We start from the raw sequence: 13,587 nt of genomic DNA, 5'->3' as shown, positions 1-13,587 counted from the left end.
CCAAGTGACAAAGGCGGAAAGCAAGTTAAACTAAATTAAAGTTCTTAGATATATTTATTGTTTGCCACCAATTCATTTCACTGAGAAACTATTTTGAGTATGGCCAACAGTCACTCTATTTATGTCCTATATAAAAGAGATCAAAAAGTGATTTCAGAAAGACTACCAATGTAAAAGATGTACCTTGCATTGGTATAAAAGGTAAAAAAATGTGTTTTATCTTTGTGAGTGTGGTTACTGCTATTACAAAAAAGCCTGTATCCTGAGGAGGGGGTTGGGGGATATGTTGTCTGGTTTCACTGTGTTTCATCTCTGGGTCATGCAGCAGCCCAATACAAATATCAGAGAACACACTAAGCCTTCTCTGCAGCCAGTTTTACTCATTTGAGAAATGTCTACCTAATTGGTGAATTATTTCAAATTCCTTTCTTTTCTTCCCTGATGTTTAATCACTGTGGAGCCAAATAACTTCATCTGATGGTCTAACAGGGAAAAGTCCAGTAAGTCAGTATTATTAGGGACTCAAGCAAGTCCCAGTGATAGGAAATGGGGCAAAAATTTAAAATTTAGACACTAGTGCATTTAAATTATCCATGCTAATTTGAATAATATACTATGAAAGATAGATATATAAACACACTAATTTGTTGTTGTAATATTAGAAAATTGAAACTCGGATATAGGATATCTGTACTGTACATTTCACTTCTTTTTAAATCACAGATTGGATGTACTATAAATACTGCCTAATTTCTCTATCTTCAAAATCCGTATGATTTTAATGTTAACAGTTCCAACTGGAAGGTCATTAACTTATGAAAAGAAGTCCTTTTTTTTTTGGTTCAAGAACAGAACAAAAGGATAGGCATATTTGTTTCATATGAGTCATACTGTGAACTTAAAATGCAAAGCAAAAGACTGACATGCACTTAATATGTATTTCAAGTCTTTGTAACAAAAGAAAAATCATTACAAAATTTAGTTATGAGACAACATGTCACTAAAGATAAAGCTAACTAAACAATAGGCTCCCATGTTCCATCTAATGAGATGGAACAATGTACATCTAACTAGTGAGCCTTAAAGGATAAAGCAGAATAAACTGAAGACATCTCAGCTCTTTATACTCAACTGTTTCAGTAACAAGGACTCAAAGAATAGATATTTTCCCTATCATTAACAACAATATTTCAGTGCTAAAACTGGCAGTTGAATACTGGTGATAAAAACTAGAGAGTGATTTATCCTGACAGTTTAAAAAATGGAGAGAATAATTATAAAATATAAAACTCACTAACTTCAAGAAGAATTAAACATGCAAGAATTTGAGACTCATTTCTGCTTCAGAGAAATATTCAACAGGAAATGGATTTCTAATTTTGAATTTCTGGCCCAAATTTGCTGCACCATCAAAACAAATTACCTACACCTCATCAAGCTATTATTAAAACTGATGGCATTACAAGAACAAATCCATCTATTTCTCTAGGATGTTCAAAGAAACAGAAAGAGGGCAGAGAACAAATGATGCAAGTAGGAGAAGGGAGACAGACTCAGAACTGTGCTGCAATCTAGGCCAAAGAAGCTGCAGATACATGAAGAGCAAGGCCAGCACAGGATCTTCCACGTATACTCTGGTTCTGAAACCATTTGTTTGGGGTTGGGGTTTTTTAATTCTGTAATTACAGCACTCTATTTCCTAAAAAAGATGTTTAAACACATAAGAAGACATTAAAAACACTAAAATTCAGTTATTCAGTTGAGGTACTTGGATTTATATTAAGGGAATGACAAAACGATAATTTGACAAATTATGTATTTATATTTAATTCAAAAAGAAGGCATAACATGTTAATATAACTTGTTATAAATTTCAGCCCAATCAGTCTTAAATATTTTTGACTCTATGACTGTTAATTACAGATATGGCTACCCTAACTAGAATGCCACTTGAGAGCCCTGTACTAATTTTGCTAGACCAAAGACTCAGACCTAAAAAAATAAAAATAAAAAAAAGCAACCATTTACACTTACTAAGAAAAGCAAACATTTACTTCAAATTGCAGTATAGGCTTTTCAATCACAAAAAGAAAGAAAAGAACAGTGATCTGACAGTGGTCATATCCTGTGCAAAAAACTTGAGATACAAAAATGGTAACACAAGGTATCTGAGCTGCTTACATTGCAGGAAAAAGGAAATACAGTAGCTGAAATACGGCACTCCTGGGAATCAACTTCTAAACCAAATAGAATGCCTTTGAAATGATGAAATTTATTTGTGTATTAGTAAGAAAGCCCCACCACCATAAATAGTACAATATTTAAAAATAAAAAAAAATATTTATATCTATCTAAGATAGTGTATTTGTACTGTTAGACCTCTTTAAGTGCAGAAGGTGGTTCAGCTTTTACCTTTTTCTTAAATTAAATAACTGCCCATATGCTTTATAAAGTTTCACTCAATTGCAAAAGCCAATTTAAATCAAGGAATATGTTATCAAAGTTGCATAATTTCATTTGGGACTGCCAGCAGGTTAAAGTCTCAAATCAAGTCTTTAACATTAATGCTCATTTTTAGTCAATGAAAAGTTAAAAAGTTCTCAAATCTTCATTATCCTCGTGAACTTGCCCTTCTAAATGATCCTCAGACTGCAATTCCTAGTTTGCAAATAAAAGAATGCAATATGCATCATACTTCAAGAAAAGACGACGATGTCGAACTAACATGCTTCTGGATCTTTTCCCTGCTCCTTTCAACCTTCTTTATAATTTCAGCCACTATGCACACTGATGAGGTGAGACCCAAAAGAAACAGCAGATCTGCAAGAGAAAATAAGTTGCATTTTACAATTCTTTGCAACTTAGAGTTGCAAAGCTTAATAGCTTACTTTTTATAGCATTTTACCACTTTTTTGCATATGTAAATGGTTTCAAAACCATTCATGAGGCAGACACATTAACCTCAGTTTAAAAGTAAGGAAAGTAAGATGCAAAGGTATTAAGTGACTTATTGAATATCACACAGCTCAGAAAGGCAGCAGCCAGAGAACTAGAATCCAAGTCCCATGACTACTTTCCCTGAACTGTAACCTCATAACCGTAACCTTTAACAGCAACACAAGCAAGAGGAGTTTTCCATTTACTACATCAGTGGTAACTAACCTGATTGAAAAATGCCTATCTGAAGATTACTTAGAAATTTGCACCTATTCCATTTGAAAGCCAGAAGAACTTATCGATTAAAGATCATGTCTTTACAAAAGCATCCACAATATCTCATTCTTATTTACTGCTTGAAAAACTGCAGCTGTCTCCTTAAAACGCCATCTCTTTTTAAAGAGGAAGGAATGTGAATATGAAATTAAAATACTGAAATTAAATTAGTTCAACTTCAAGGTAAACTTTAACTTGAAAAATGCAATAAGGCTGAATAACTTATTTTCATAAATATTCAAATTAACTTAAAAATCTAATTAAAAATAGCACTACCATAAAAACACATGAGTCCTCACACTTACATAGGAAGATTAATTTTTAAATGTACTGTACTCATAAAAGAAGAATATGCAAATTAACAAGTAAGAAGAGTGAAATATTTGTTTACCAAAATTTAATTTTAAAGAGCAATTTGGTTTCCAGTGAGCTTAAATCTAGTTTTTTCTTCATACAAGACTGAAAAGTTACAAACTACAATTATTCTGTAACAAGTTTTGATTTGCTCCATTTCAGGATCAACAAATATGACTTTGACAATTGATAACGTATAAAAAAATTATCAAAAAGTTAAAAAATGTAGTTAGAGTGACTCCCCTCAACTTCTCCAAATGAAGAAAGTAGAGCACACCACTATTCCAAATCAAGTCAGTCACTTTTCTTATTTCACTTTTTTGTTTTCTTGGGTGAGGAAGATTGCCCCTGAGCTAACATCTGTGCCCATCTTCCTCTATTTTTTGTATGTGGGACGCTGCCACAGCTTGGCTTGATGAGCAGTGTGTAGGTCTGCAACCAGGATCCAAACCCACAAACCCTGAGCCGCCAAAGCAGAATAAGTGAAATTAACCACTATGCCACCAGGCCAGCCCCTTATTTTACTTTTTAAAAGAAAAATTTTGTTAGAACAAAGGTATTAGAAAATAAAATTCATCTAAAATATATAAACTATAAAGTTAACATTTTCTTTACCCAGTATACTTAGGCTCTCAGTCTGAAAAACTTTCTGGAGTGGAGGAAAGTAAATAACTAATAATTGTCCCATGATGGATCCAAGAACTGCGTAGCAAAACATTTTATTACTGCAGAGTCCAATCTCAAACACAGACTTGGTCTGTTGGCAGAGCAGAGAGTTCAATTATTACTCCTTGGTCCTGGAAACAACTTCTTTATTATTACATTCATCTCCAATTTTTAATAAGCTGAACTGAACTTTAGAATGGTGGTACCATGAAATCTCTTAATCTTAAGTATTATTTTGGAATAATTCAGACAGAATAGGGTAAATTTTAAAGCAGCCTCTCATTATCAAGAAAGGGCTTTCTTTAAAAGAGTGATGCTATAAAAAGTAAATAAATAAAATACAAAGAAAGAAAACTTACTTTAGCATTCCAAAGCATTTGAAACTTTATTTATATATGATTATTTTGCTAAATCATTTCTACCCATTAAAGTAGATAATCTATAAAACTTTCTTGAAGAAAGGACCCAGTTATGTGTGTACTGAAAAAGTTAAACTGCCCTTCACAAAACAAAACATGAATACTATAGCTTCTTCAAAAATTAGCCTAAATTAATGACAATTCACTGTACTTGGAAAGTTGTAGCATGGCAAAAGATAACAGATATAGTTAAGGATTCATAAGGTCCTGTAAAATTAAAACGAATAGTCAGGACTCAAATGGAACTAGTTTTCAAAAACAATATGCTCTGAAAAAGTATCATTAGGTTCTAGCCCATTATTTTCCATCAAAGTACTTCCATCAAAAAAAGGCAACCACACCTTAAGATATAACATGGGAAGAAAAGCAAATTTAAAATGTCCTAAGCTTTGACACACTGGCAGAAGTAACAGAAAAAAATTAACACGTATGAAATTGTTCTTGTAGTAACAATACTTTCTTCTAAAATGAGACTAACACCGTCTTAACAGAACCCATGAGCTTCGTCCTATGCTCAGACATTAACCGAACCTATCATATAGCTACAGATAATAAAAGAATGGGAAGAAGAAAGATCAAGCAATGACACCTGGGATTTACTGTGATATTCTGGTCAAAGGTTGGGCTTTTCTCCCCGAATGCCCCATCTTCATCATGATACATGTTTGTAGGCACGCTGTATCTGAGGCTACAAAATCAAGCAAAACTGAAAACCCATAATCCTTGCCTACTTACAATTAGAGAGTGCGCTACCCAATTGAATCAGTCAGCTAAGATCACCTAAGCATACCTGGGATCTGGAACTTAGTGCATTGAACATGTCGAAAAACACAAAGCACGTGAAGGTCATTGTTGTGTCTCGAGGTGTTATCACATTGTCTCGTAGCTGTCAAGAAGAAAAAATGATTTTCAGTGGCTGAATTTAATGGACAAATATGGCATGCTTTTAAAAGTGTAATATTTTCTTTCCATTAGGGTGAAAGAGTTTTGGTCCAAGATATAAAACATATAAGCTACCTAAATTTCCTATACGCCATTTAAATAAGTCACCTAATGAATAGCTGTAGTCTACGTAAAGGAAAAAGTCTTCTCACAAAACATGCGTTGGATACTAAAACAACCTTGTTTTTTGATGACAATAAAGTAGTCATATTAAAGACTCACTTTCTAACTTTTCAAATTTTTATATATTAATTTTTATTGTATCTGATACTTCTCTGCAGATTGAAATTATTCTAATAAATGAATCAGGAATTCTATTAACCCAAAACTATTTTTATATGTTTTACTACATTTTTCACAGAGTTCTCCTAACTTTGCAGCCTTCATGTAATATACCAAAATCACTGACTCCTATCACACACAGTGCACATTAATAAAGCAGTTTATCCAGTGAATATACCTCCCGCCAGAAGACAAACAAAGTCCCACAAACAATGATTATTGATGAAACAAGTATTTTAAGTATCAGGTTTTTGGTCAAAATGCTGTCCTTCCAGTTGCGTGGAGGTTTACGAATGACATCTTTATCCACCGGTTCTACTCCAAGGCTTCAAAACAAACAGAAAATTGCATTAGTTTAAAGTTTTAAGGTTTGGATTTGTTAATCTCACAACCTCACTAACTTCAATTATCCAGGAAACTAAATGCTTTCTTATGGAAACAAAATGTTGAATCAGAGAGAAAACCTTGGCTATGCGTACTTGAAAATAACCAAGGATTTTATCACGCTTCCCTCTTTCACTCTTATTTGGCACAGCTTGATAAAACTTTGAGGGTCAAATTTCAAAAAATTATCCAATTTCATTTACATATAAGTTTACTTATTTCAAATATGGCCTGAAATACATGACCTAACAACTGGAATTTGAAGTATTTTTCATGCAAGGAGGTTTCGACTAGAATGATTTGTTGTAATGGCCACTGACATGCATCGCTCAACTACTCTGCGCTGGGAAGCAATTCTATGGTCCCATTACTAAAAAGAAAATACTTGGATGTTTAGATCCCTCAATACTTTCCCAAAGTTTCTAAAACTGACAACAGAACCTAGGTAATAACACTAAACTCAGAGATTTCTCCATTACATCCCATTCTTAGAAACAAAAAGCTGGGGACAGCCCAGGGGCGCAGCAGATAAGTTCGAATGTTCTGCTTCAGCGGCCTGGGGTTCGCTGGTTTGGATCCTGGGTGTGGACATGGCACCACTTGGCAAAATCCATGCTGTGATAGCTGTCCCACGTATAAAGTAGAGGAAGATGGGCATGGAGGTTAGCTCAGGGCCAGTCTTCCTCAGCAAAAAGAGGAGGACTGGCAATAGTTAGCTCAGGGCTAATCTTCCTCAAAAACAAACAAAAAAAAGGAAACAGCTTACTTCCTGAGGACAGGGACTACACCTGTTTCCTGATCTGTTCTCAACTTAAGGTTGGGCATCTAACACAGTATAAAGGCGGAGATCCATAACGCACAAATGCCACTCAAAAAGAATAAATGATATGCACACATCACACAATTTATAGCATACATGTTGCTGCAAAGATTTCCAATGCTGTCCATGAATGAAGTCTTAAAATTTGATTATCAGAATATCACACCTTCCTTGTCTTTCTAATGTATGCATGAAGAAAATCCTTTACCTCTGAGCTGGAGGTCCATCCATAATAATATTGATCCACAATATCTGCATGGCGTTGAGAGGATTAGGAAAGTTCATTAAGGTAGCCAGTGAGATTAAAGTTAATGCGGCTATACTCCTGTTGAAAAAAAGAGTCATTAAAAAAAAAAAATCTGTCAGCCTAGTATAATTCTTACTAATTTTACAACTCACCTTTTTAGCATTACAAGTAACCTATGCTTCATTCATGTGAACATTTTGAAGCTAAGAGTTAATCCTTACAATCCACAGCATTTTAACAAAGGATTTTCAAGATGTTTACATAACAACAACAAATAAAGGAAGATTTTTTAAATTGAGTTCAGAATAGTTGTTGTTATAAACAGTTAATGGTTTCAATGACATTTTGGTAACTTTTTTGACTACAGAAAAGCCCTTCCACTTTTGGAAAAAGATACCAAGACGAAACACTAAGATTTGACACCCCTTCCTTAGTTATTTCAGGAGCTATTAAATAAGTCACAAAGGTTTACATATTTTAATGATGATATAGATATCTAATTATCACATTTAGAACATTTATCATACTATTTTAAATTTTAAGACAGAATTAGTTATTTTGGAAAACTTACATATGAACAAAAGTCAGAAATAGAGCCCAAAAGCTTCTAGGCATTCTGCTTGAATTCTAATTTTCACATAATTTATCTGTAAGACCCATGGTGACAAACTTCTAAGAAACTTACGTGCTGAGTTGGAATCTAACAAAATTTTTAATGTTATTATAAATCCCTTTACCCTCTTCAATTGCAGACCTGGAATTTAAAAACAAAATCAAGTGAGAAAACATTATGATACAAAAATAAAAATATATCCTTACTAACACACTGTGGAGCTAATTTTGAAAACAAATTTCCAACTGATATACATATCACTAAGAGAATCTATTATTTTCTTCAAATAACTAAGATTAGAAAAAATATAAAACATTCCAGCAAGGAATTAAAGTCAAGTCTGCTAACCTCTACCTGAACTAATTTCATTACACAACATTAAAATTCTTATTCTTAAAAAGCTATTTCAGGCCGGCTCCATGACCGAGTAGTTAAAGTTCCATGCACTCTGCTTCCGCAGCCTGGGTGTGCCGGTTCAGATCCCAGGTGCGGACCTACTCCATTCATCAGCCATGCTGTGCAGGCATCCCACATACAAAATAGAAGAAGACTGGCAACCGATGTTAGCTCAGGGCCAATCTTCCTCACACACACAAAAAAAGGATGTTTTTACATTTTTACATTAAATAACATATTGTCTTTCTACACAACAGACAATACTACACATTTATAGTGCTAAAATAATGTTCTTCTTTACCCCTCCAAGTTTATTTTTCTTAAAGATACACTGTGAAACTGACACCACCAGGTATTACATAAGAATCTTTAATTAATTACAAACTGTAGCTGAAATAGACAAAGCTATTCAAACTTAATAAACTTTCATTGACAACATAAACAATTACTGACATAAAGAAATAGGTACAGATGGGAACTTGATTATCTGATTGTAAGGCCATGCACATGCATATTTCTGACAGCCTAAATTTAACTAGAATAAAGGCCCCATGAAGGTCACCTGCGGTACTACAGTACTGGCCAGAAAAATGTGACACTTGGTTGGCACTTGGTAAATATTTCTTAAATGAAGGGCCCTGCCATTTATTAAAGTCCTTTCCATTTCATACAAATAATTTTATCTGAAACTACACACTAGGCCATGCAACAAGATTAATTAATCCAGAAAAATAGTTTAGTTCATCCAATGTTTAAACATTGCTTTTTCCAGTTGAATTTTCTGGGATGGGGTGCAGGAGAGGATGGGAGAAGGCTCTCTGATGAGCATTCACTGAAACAAAACTTACATTATGGTTTGGAAATCATCATCCACCAGGATCATGTCTGCTGCCTCTTTGCAGACATCTGTGCCAGTCTGACCCATTGCGACTCCAATGTCTGCAGCCTTCAGAGCAACTGCATCATTTACGCCATCTCCTGTCATGGCTACAACCGAGCCATTCTTCTGTAGAGACTGGTGTCGGGGAGGGAGAAGAGGAGGAGGGAGGAATTCTGATAAAAATGCTGCTTCCACAAAGATAAAGAGATAAGCAAATCCTCTGGGGTTTTCTTCACAAAATTAAGATGGGAAATAGGGCCGGCCTGGTGGCGCAGTGGTTAAGTGCGCACATTCCGCTTCTCGGCGGCCCAGGGTTTGCCAGTTCGGATCCCGGGTGCGGACACGGCACCGCTAGGCAAAAGCCATGCTGTGGTAGGCATCCCAAGTATAAAGTAGAGGAAGATGGGCATGGACGTTAGCTCAGGGCCAGTCTTCCTCAGCAAAAAGAGGAGGATTGGCAGTAGTTACCTCACGGCTGATATTCCTCAAAAAAAAAAAAAGGTGGGAAATAATATAGACTACTAATTTTTCAATAAACTTCCATATATGGAGGTCTTACAGCTTAGAAAAAGATGCTATTAATAGTCACAGGTGAGAACTATATGTCTAAAGTCTGATCTAGAGTCAATTATACAGTGGTTCTCAGGGGCAATTTTACTACGTAGGGGACATCTGGCAATGTGTGAAGACATTTTTGATTGTCCTGACTTCGGGGATGCTACTGGCATCTGGACGATAGGGGTGAAGGATGCTGCTAAACATCCTACAATACACAGGACAGCCCCTCACAATGAACAATTATTCAGTCAAAAATGTCAAGAGTGCCCAAGACTGAGAAACTCTGAACTAATACAGTGGAGTACTATTGTGATTAATAAATTAAGTCCACTAAATAATGAATACTATGTCACCTGCTTTATATATATTTGACTAATTAGTATAAATAACATAGCCTTTTAAATATGGTTCATACTCAAAACATTTTTCATTTCTTGCTCTATATATTCAGTTTCTAAGTAATTACTGCTATTCACGCTGAGATGATTTGGCTATGGACTCCTGTCAGAACATACTTTTACACTGGTCAATTGTTTAAAGAAGGATGTATTTGCAGATATTTCATTAAAATTTTCTTCTCCCCTTCCCTTACTAACTAAATTCTCTATTAGTGCTTCCATTTCAGGCTTTAAGAAAAAGAAAAATCACCTATTTTGCTTCACAATATTTCTGACATTAATGCTTTATCAATACAATCAATAGTAACGCAAACATAACGAAAGACAAGAAGTAGCATTTTGAATACAGAGATAAAATGATCTGATTCTTAGAGACTCACCTTAATAATTTTCATCTTGTGTCTTGGACTAGCTCTGTAAAATACCGCAACCTGTTAAAATACAGGATACACTAAAAATCTTCAATGTTAAGAAATATCAGAATAACCCATGCACTTACAACTAACAATTTTTTTAAAATTATCTATTTAAACTTACTTAATCTGCCACAGAGATCAAGCTTAAGCAACATGCCATATTTGTTAAGATATCCACATTGATACCGGCTCAACACAAGGTTGACATAAGGGAAGCCATATTGTAGAAAAGAAACCATATTGTAAGTTTGAATGACGTCTGACTAACTAACCCAGCTGGATACACACCCTCCAGAAGATCCACCCTCTCTGTAGATTTTACAATCCCGGCTAGTGCACATACCTCCCAGCTGTGGTAAGATGGTAACTTTGGTAGAGTTCCTTAGGAATGTGATGACCGCTGGACAGAGGGTCTAGCTGGTGTGGCTACTCCCAGTCTATAACACCAGAGGGTCAACATTCCTAACCCCGTCCCCTATAACCCACTGGTCTATATAACTGCTCCAAGATTCTGTGTCCCCTTAAGATGGTTCTTTCAGACATTAGTCGGCCATCTTCCCCTTTGCTAGCAAGCCGTAATACAACGCCCTTCCTCTGCCACTATCTTCCCTCTTAATGACTGGTTTGTCTCTCAACGAGTAGATCCTGTCCTTTGTGCAATAACAATATGACACAGTCATTTCAAACTTTACCAAAGGTACCACAGGAAATACACAATCTAAACAAGTTATTCAATTTATCCTGTTATGTTTAAGCTCTGAAGAGAAAATGGCCTTATTCTTGAAATGTTTCAGAGACAGACAAAGGAAAAGCTCATTTGCATCTGTTTCCTCATGACACTGGCATACAACTCAAACAGTTTTCCCCTTTGTCCTGTCTTCAGGAGAGAGAAAGAACAGCTGCTCCCACGTGTCCGTAGAGCCCCCCCTACCTTTTTTTTTTAACATCATCAAGTGTCTGCTCATTCTCTTTTATTCAGGTTAATAAAAGTTCTCTTCCACTATATTTCCAACCGCTTATATGATCTTCTCTCCAAACTACATATTTAATCCCTTTTTCTGATCTTATCTTCAGGTCTCCTGAAATCCTTTCACTGTGCCCAAAAGTCAGTCATCAACAAAATCCCCTGTATCCTCCACTCTTTTCCACATTGCTCAAACCTAATTTTTCCACAAAACATGGGCCACACCTACAGTCCACTCAAATAGTACCACCAAGTGGAGCCAGTCCTTTTGGCCTAGTGGTTAAGTTCGGCATGCTCCACTTCAGCAGCCCAGGTTCGGTTCCCAGGCAGGGACCTACACTACTCTTTGGCAGCCATGCTGTGGCAGCAACCCACATACAAAAGACAGTAAGACTGGCACAGATGTTAGCTCAGGGTGAATCTTCCTCAAGCAAAAAAAAAAAAAAAAAAAAATAGTACTACCAGGAGAGCCTAGATGGAGGTAGGTGGCCTCCATTCTTCCTTCTTTATTCATAAAACCTCAGTTTTCAATGTCACATGAGACTATACTTCCAACTAAATTCAGGTATGCACTGCTCCAGAGGTCACTCCCCCATGTTTCACAAAGATTTTAACTTCTGCCTCACTGTCACTCTCTCCATCACCACTTCCAAGTCATGGTGATTTTACCATCCAATAATATACCCTTCTCTTTCCTACTCTCCTAGAGGATTAGTTCATACTAGTTGTCTCTCCTCATACTCCCAATTTATCCCCTTCTCCAACCTCAATCTCAGCTGACAACCTTGTTTCCTACTTCAAAGAAGACAGAATCAAGAGAATTTCAATTCCCACCATCCAGTATCTGTATCCAGGCATCATCCTTTCCTTCTTTCCTTTTACTACAATGAACTGAATATACGACTAGTAAAAGTCAAATATTTGAAATTCTCCCCCTCTTACATCAAATTTTTTTCCTGGCTGCTGTGTCTTTACCGTCAGTATACAAATATGTTGCTATTTCTTTGACTTAAATAAAAACAAAAATTTCCCCTTTCACCTGCCACCCTACTTTTCCCCTTCTCTTTATAGCAACACTCCTCTAGGGAACTGCCTATACTTGCTGTCTCCCATTTCTCCCTTCCCATTCTCTCTGAATCCATCCCAATCAGGTTGTTCCCGCCATCACTGCACTGAAACCCCTATTCAGGAGTACCAAAGACCTCCCCACACTGCTAACACCAATGGTCATTTCTTATCCGACTTAACCTCTCAGCAGCACCCAAACATAGCTGATAATTCCCTCCTCCTGAAACACCTTCTTCTCTTGGCTTCCATGATCACCCTAAACGCTCCTGGTCTTGCTCCTGCCTCTCTGGCTGCACCTCTTGTACAGGTTCCTCCAGGCCTCCCTGAAGTCTGAATGATGAAGTATTCCAAGACTCAGTCCTCAGACGCTTCTCCATAAGAGGACTAAGAACCCCTATCTCTCTCTAAGTGATCTCGTCCAGACTTACAGATTTGGATTTTATTTATACACATTTTTATCTCCAGCCTAGAACCATCTTTTCTAAAATCTGGATGGATGAAACTAACCCACCTACCTACTCCACATTTCCCCTTGAATGTCTTGTCTCAGACTTAAACATATCCTAAACTGAACCTCTATAATTTCCAAAGAAATGTGCTCCTTCATATCCTCTGCTAATGATAAGTAGATCCTTACAGTAGCTCAGGCTCTAAATTTTGGGAGCCACTCTTGATTCCTGCTTTTTTTCTCACATGCCACAAGCAGCAGGATTTGACAGCAAATCCTGTTGGCTCCATCCTCAAATATTTCCAGAACTCAACCCCCTTACTCTGAACCCACTGCCAACACCCTGAGCCAATATCTCTGAAGTGATTTTCTTATTTCTGCCCTTGCCTCCTACAGTCTATTCTCAACACAGTGGCCAGAATGAAACTGTTTAAACAGAAGTCAGATCAGATCTGTCCTCTGCTCAAACTCTCCAATGATTTTCCATTTTCCTCAGAATGAGTGCCAAAGTCTTTTATT

The 13,587-nt window shown here is 36.3% G+C and overlaps 1 protein-coding gene across 10 annotated transcripts in view; it reads right to left on the bottom strand.

Moving 5' to 3' along the window:
* ATP2C1 (ATPase secretory pathway Ca2+ transporting 1) overlaps window positions 1–13,587 on the bottom strand; it is a 146,900-nt gene that overhangs the window by 12,758 nt on the left and 120,555 nt on the right. For 7 of the 10 annotated variants that reach the window (XM_070493151.1, XM_044754759.2, XM_070493156.1 and 4 more), the window contains 8 exons: window positions 10,553–10,603; window positions 9,185–9,351; window positions 8,013–8,081; window positions 7,289–7,405; window positions 6,055–6,202; window positions 5,443–5,538; window positions 4,183–4,324; window positions 2,696–2,820 (listed from right to left, as the gene is read on the bottom strand). In XM_070493151.1, coding sequence (XP_070349252.1) covers window positions 2,696–2,820; window positions 4,183–4,324; window positions 5,443–5,538; window positions 6,055–6,202; window positions 7,289–7,405; window positions 8,013–8,081; window positions 9,185–9,351; window positions 10,553–10,603 — 915 coding nt within the window. Of the gene's footprint in view, window positions 1–1,751; window positions 2,821–4,182; window positions 4,325–5,442; window positions 5,539–6,054; window positions 6,203–7,288; window positions 7,406–8,012; window positions 8,082–9,184; window positions 9,352–10,552; window positions 10,604–13,587 lie in introns of those variants that run through there. The other 3 variants (XM_070493154.1, XM_070493155.1, XM_070493159.1) reach the window with 2 other exon arrangements.

The sequence above is a fragment of the Equus asinus genome, chromosome 21, assembly GCF_041296235.1.
Source record: "Equus asinus isolate D_3611 breed Donkey chromosome 21, EquAss-T2T_v2, whole genome shotgun sequence".
NCBI classification, from domain to species: domain Eukaryota; kingdom Metazoa; phylum Chordata; class Mammalia; order Perissodactyla; family Equidae; genus Equus; species Equus asinus.
Note: the sequence above shows the minus strand (reverse complement) of the source record. Positions and strands in the feature narration are given on the sequence as shown.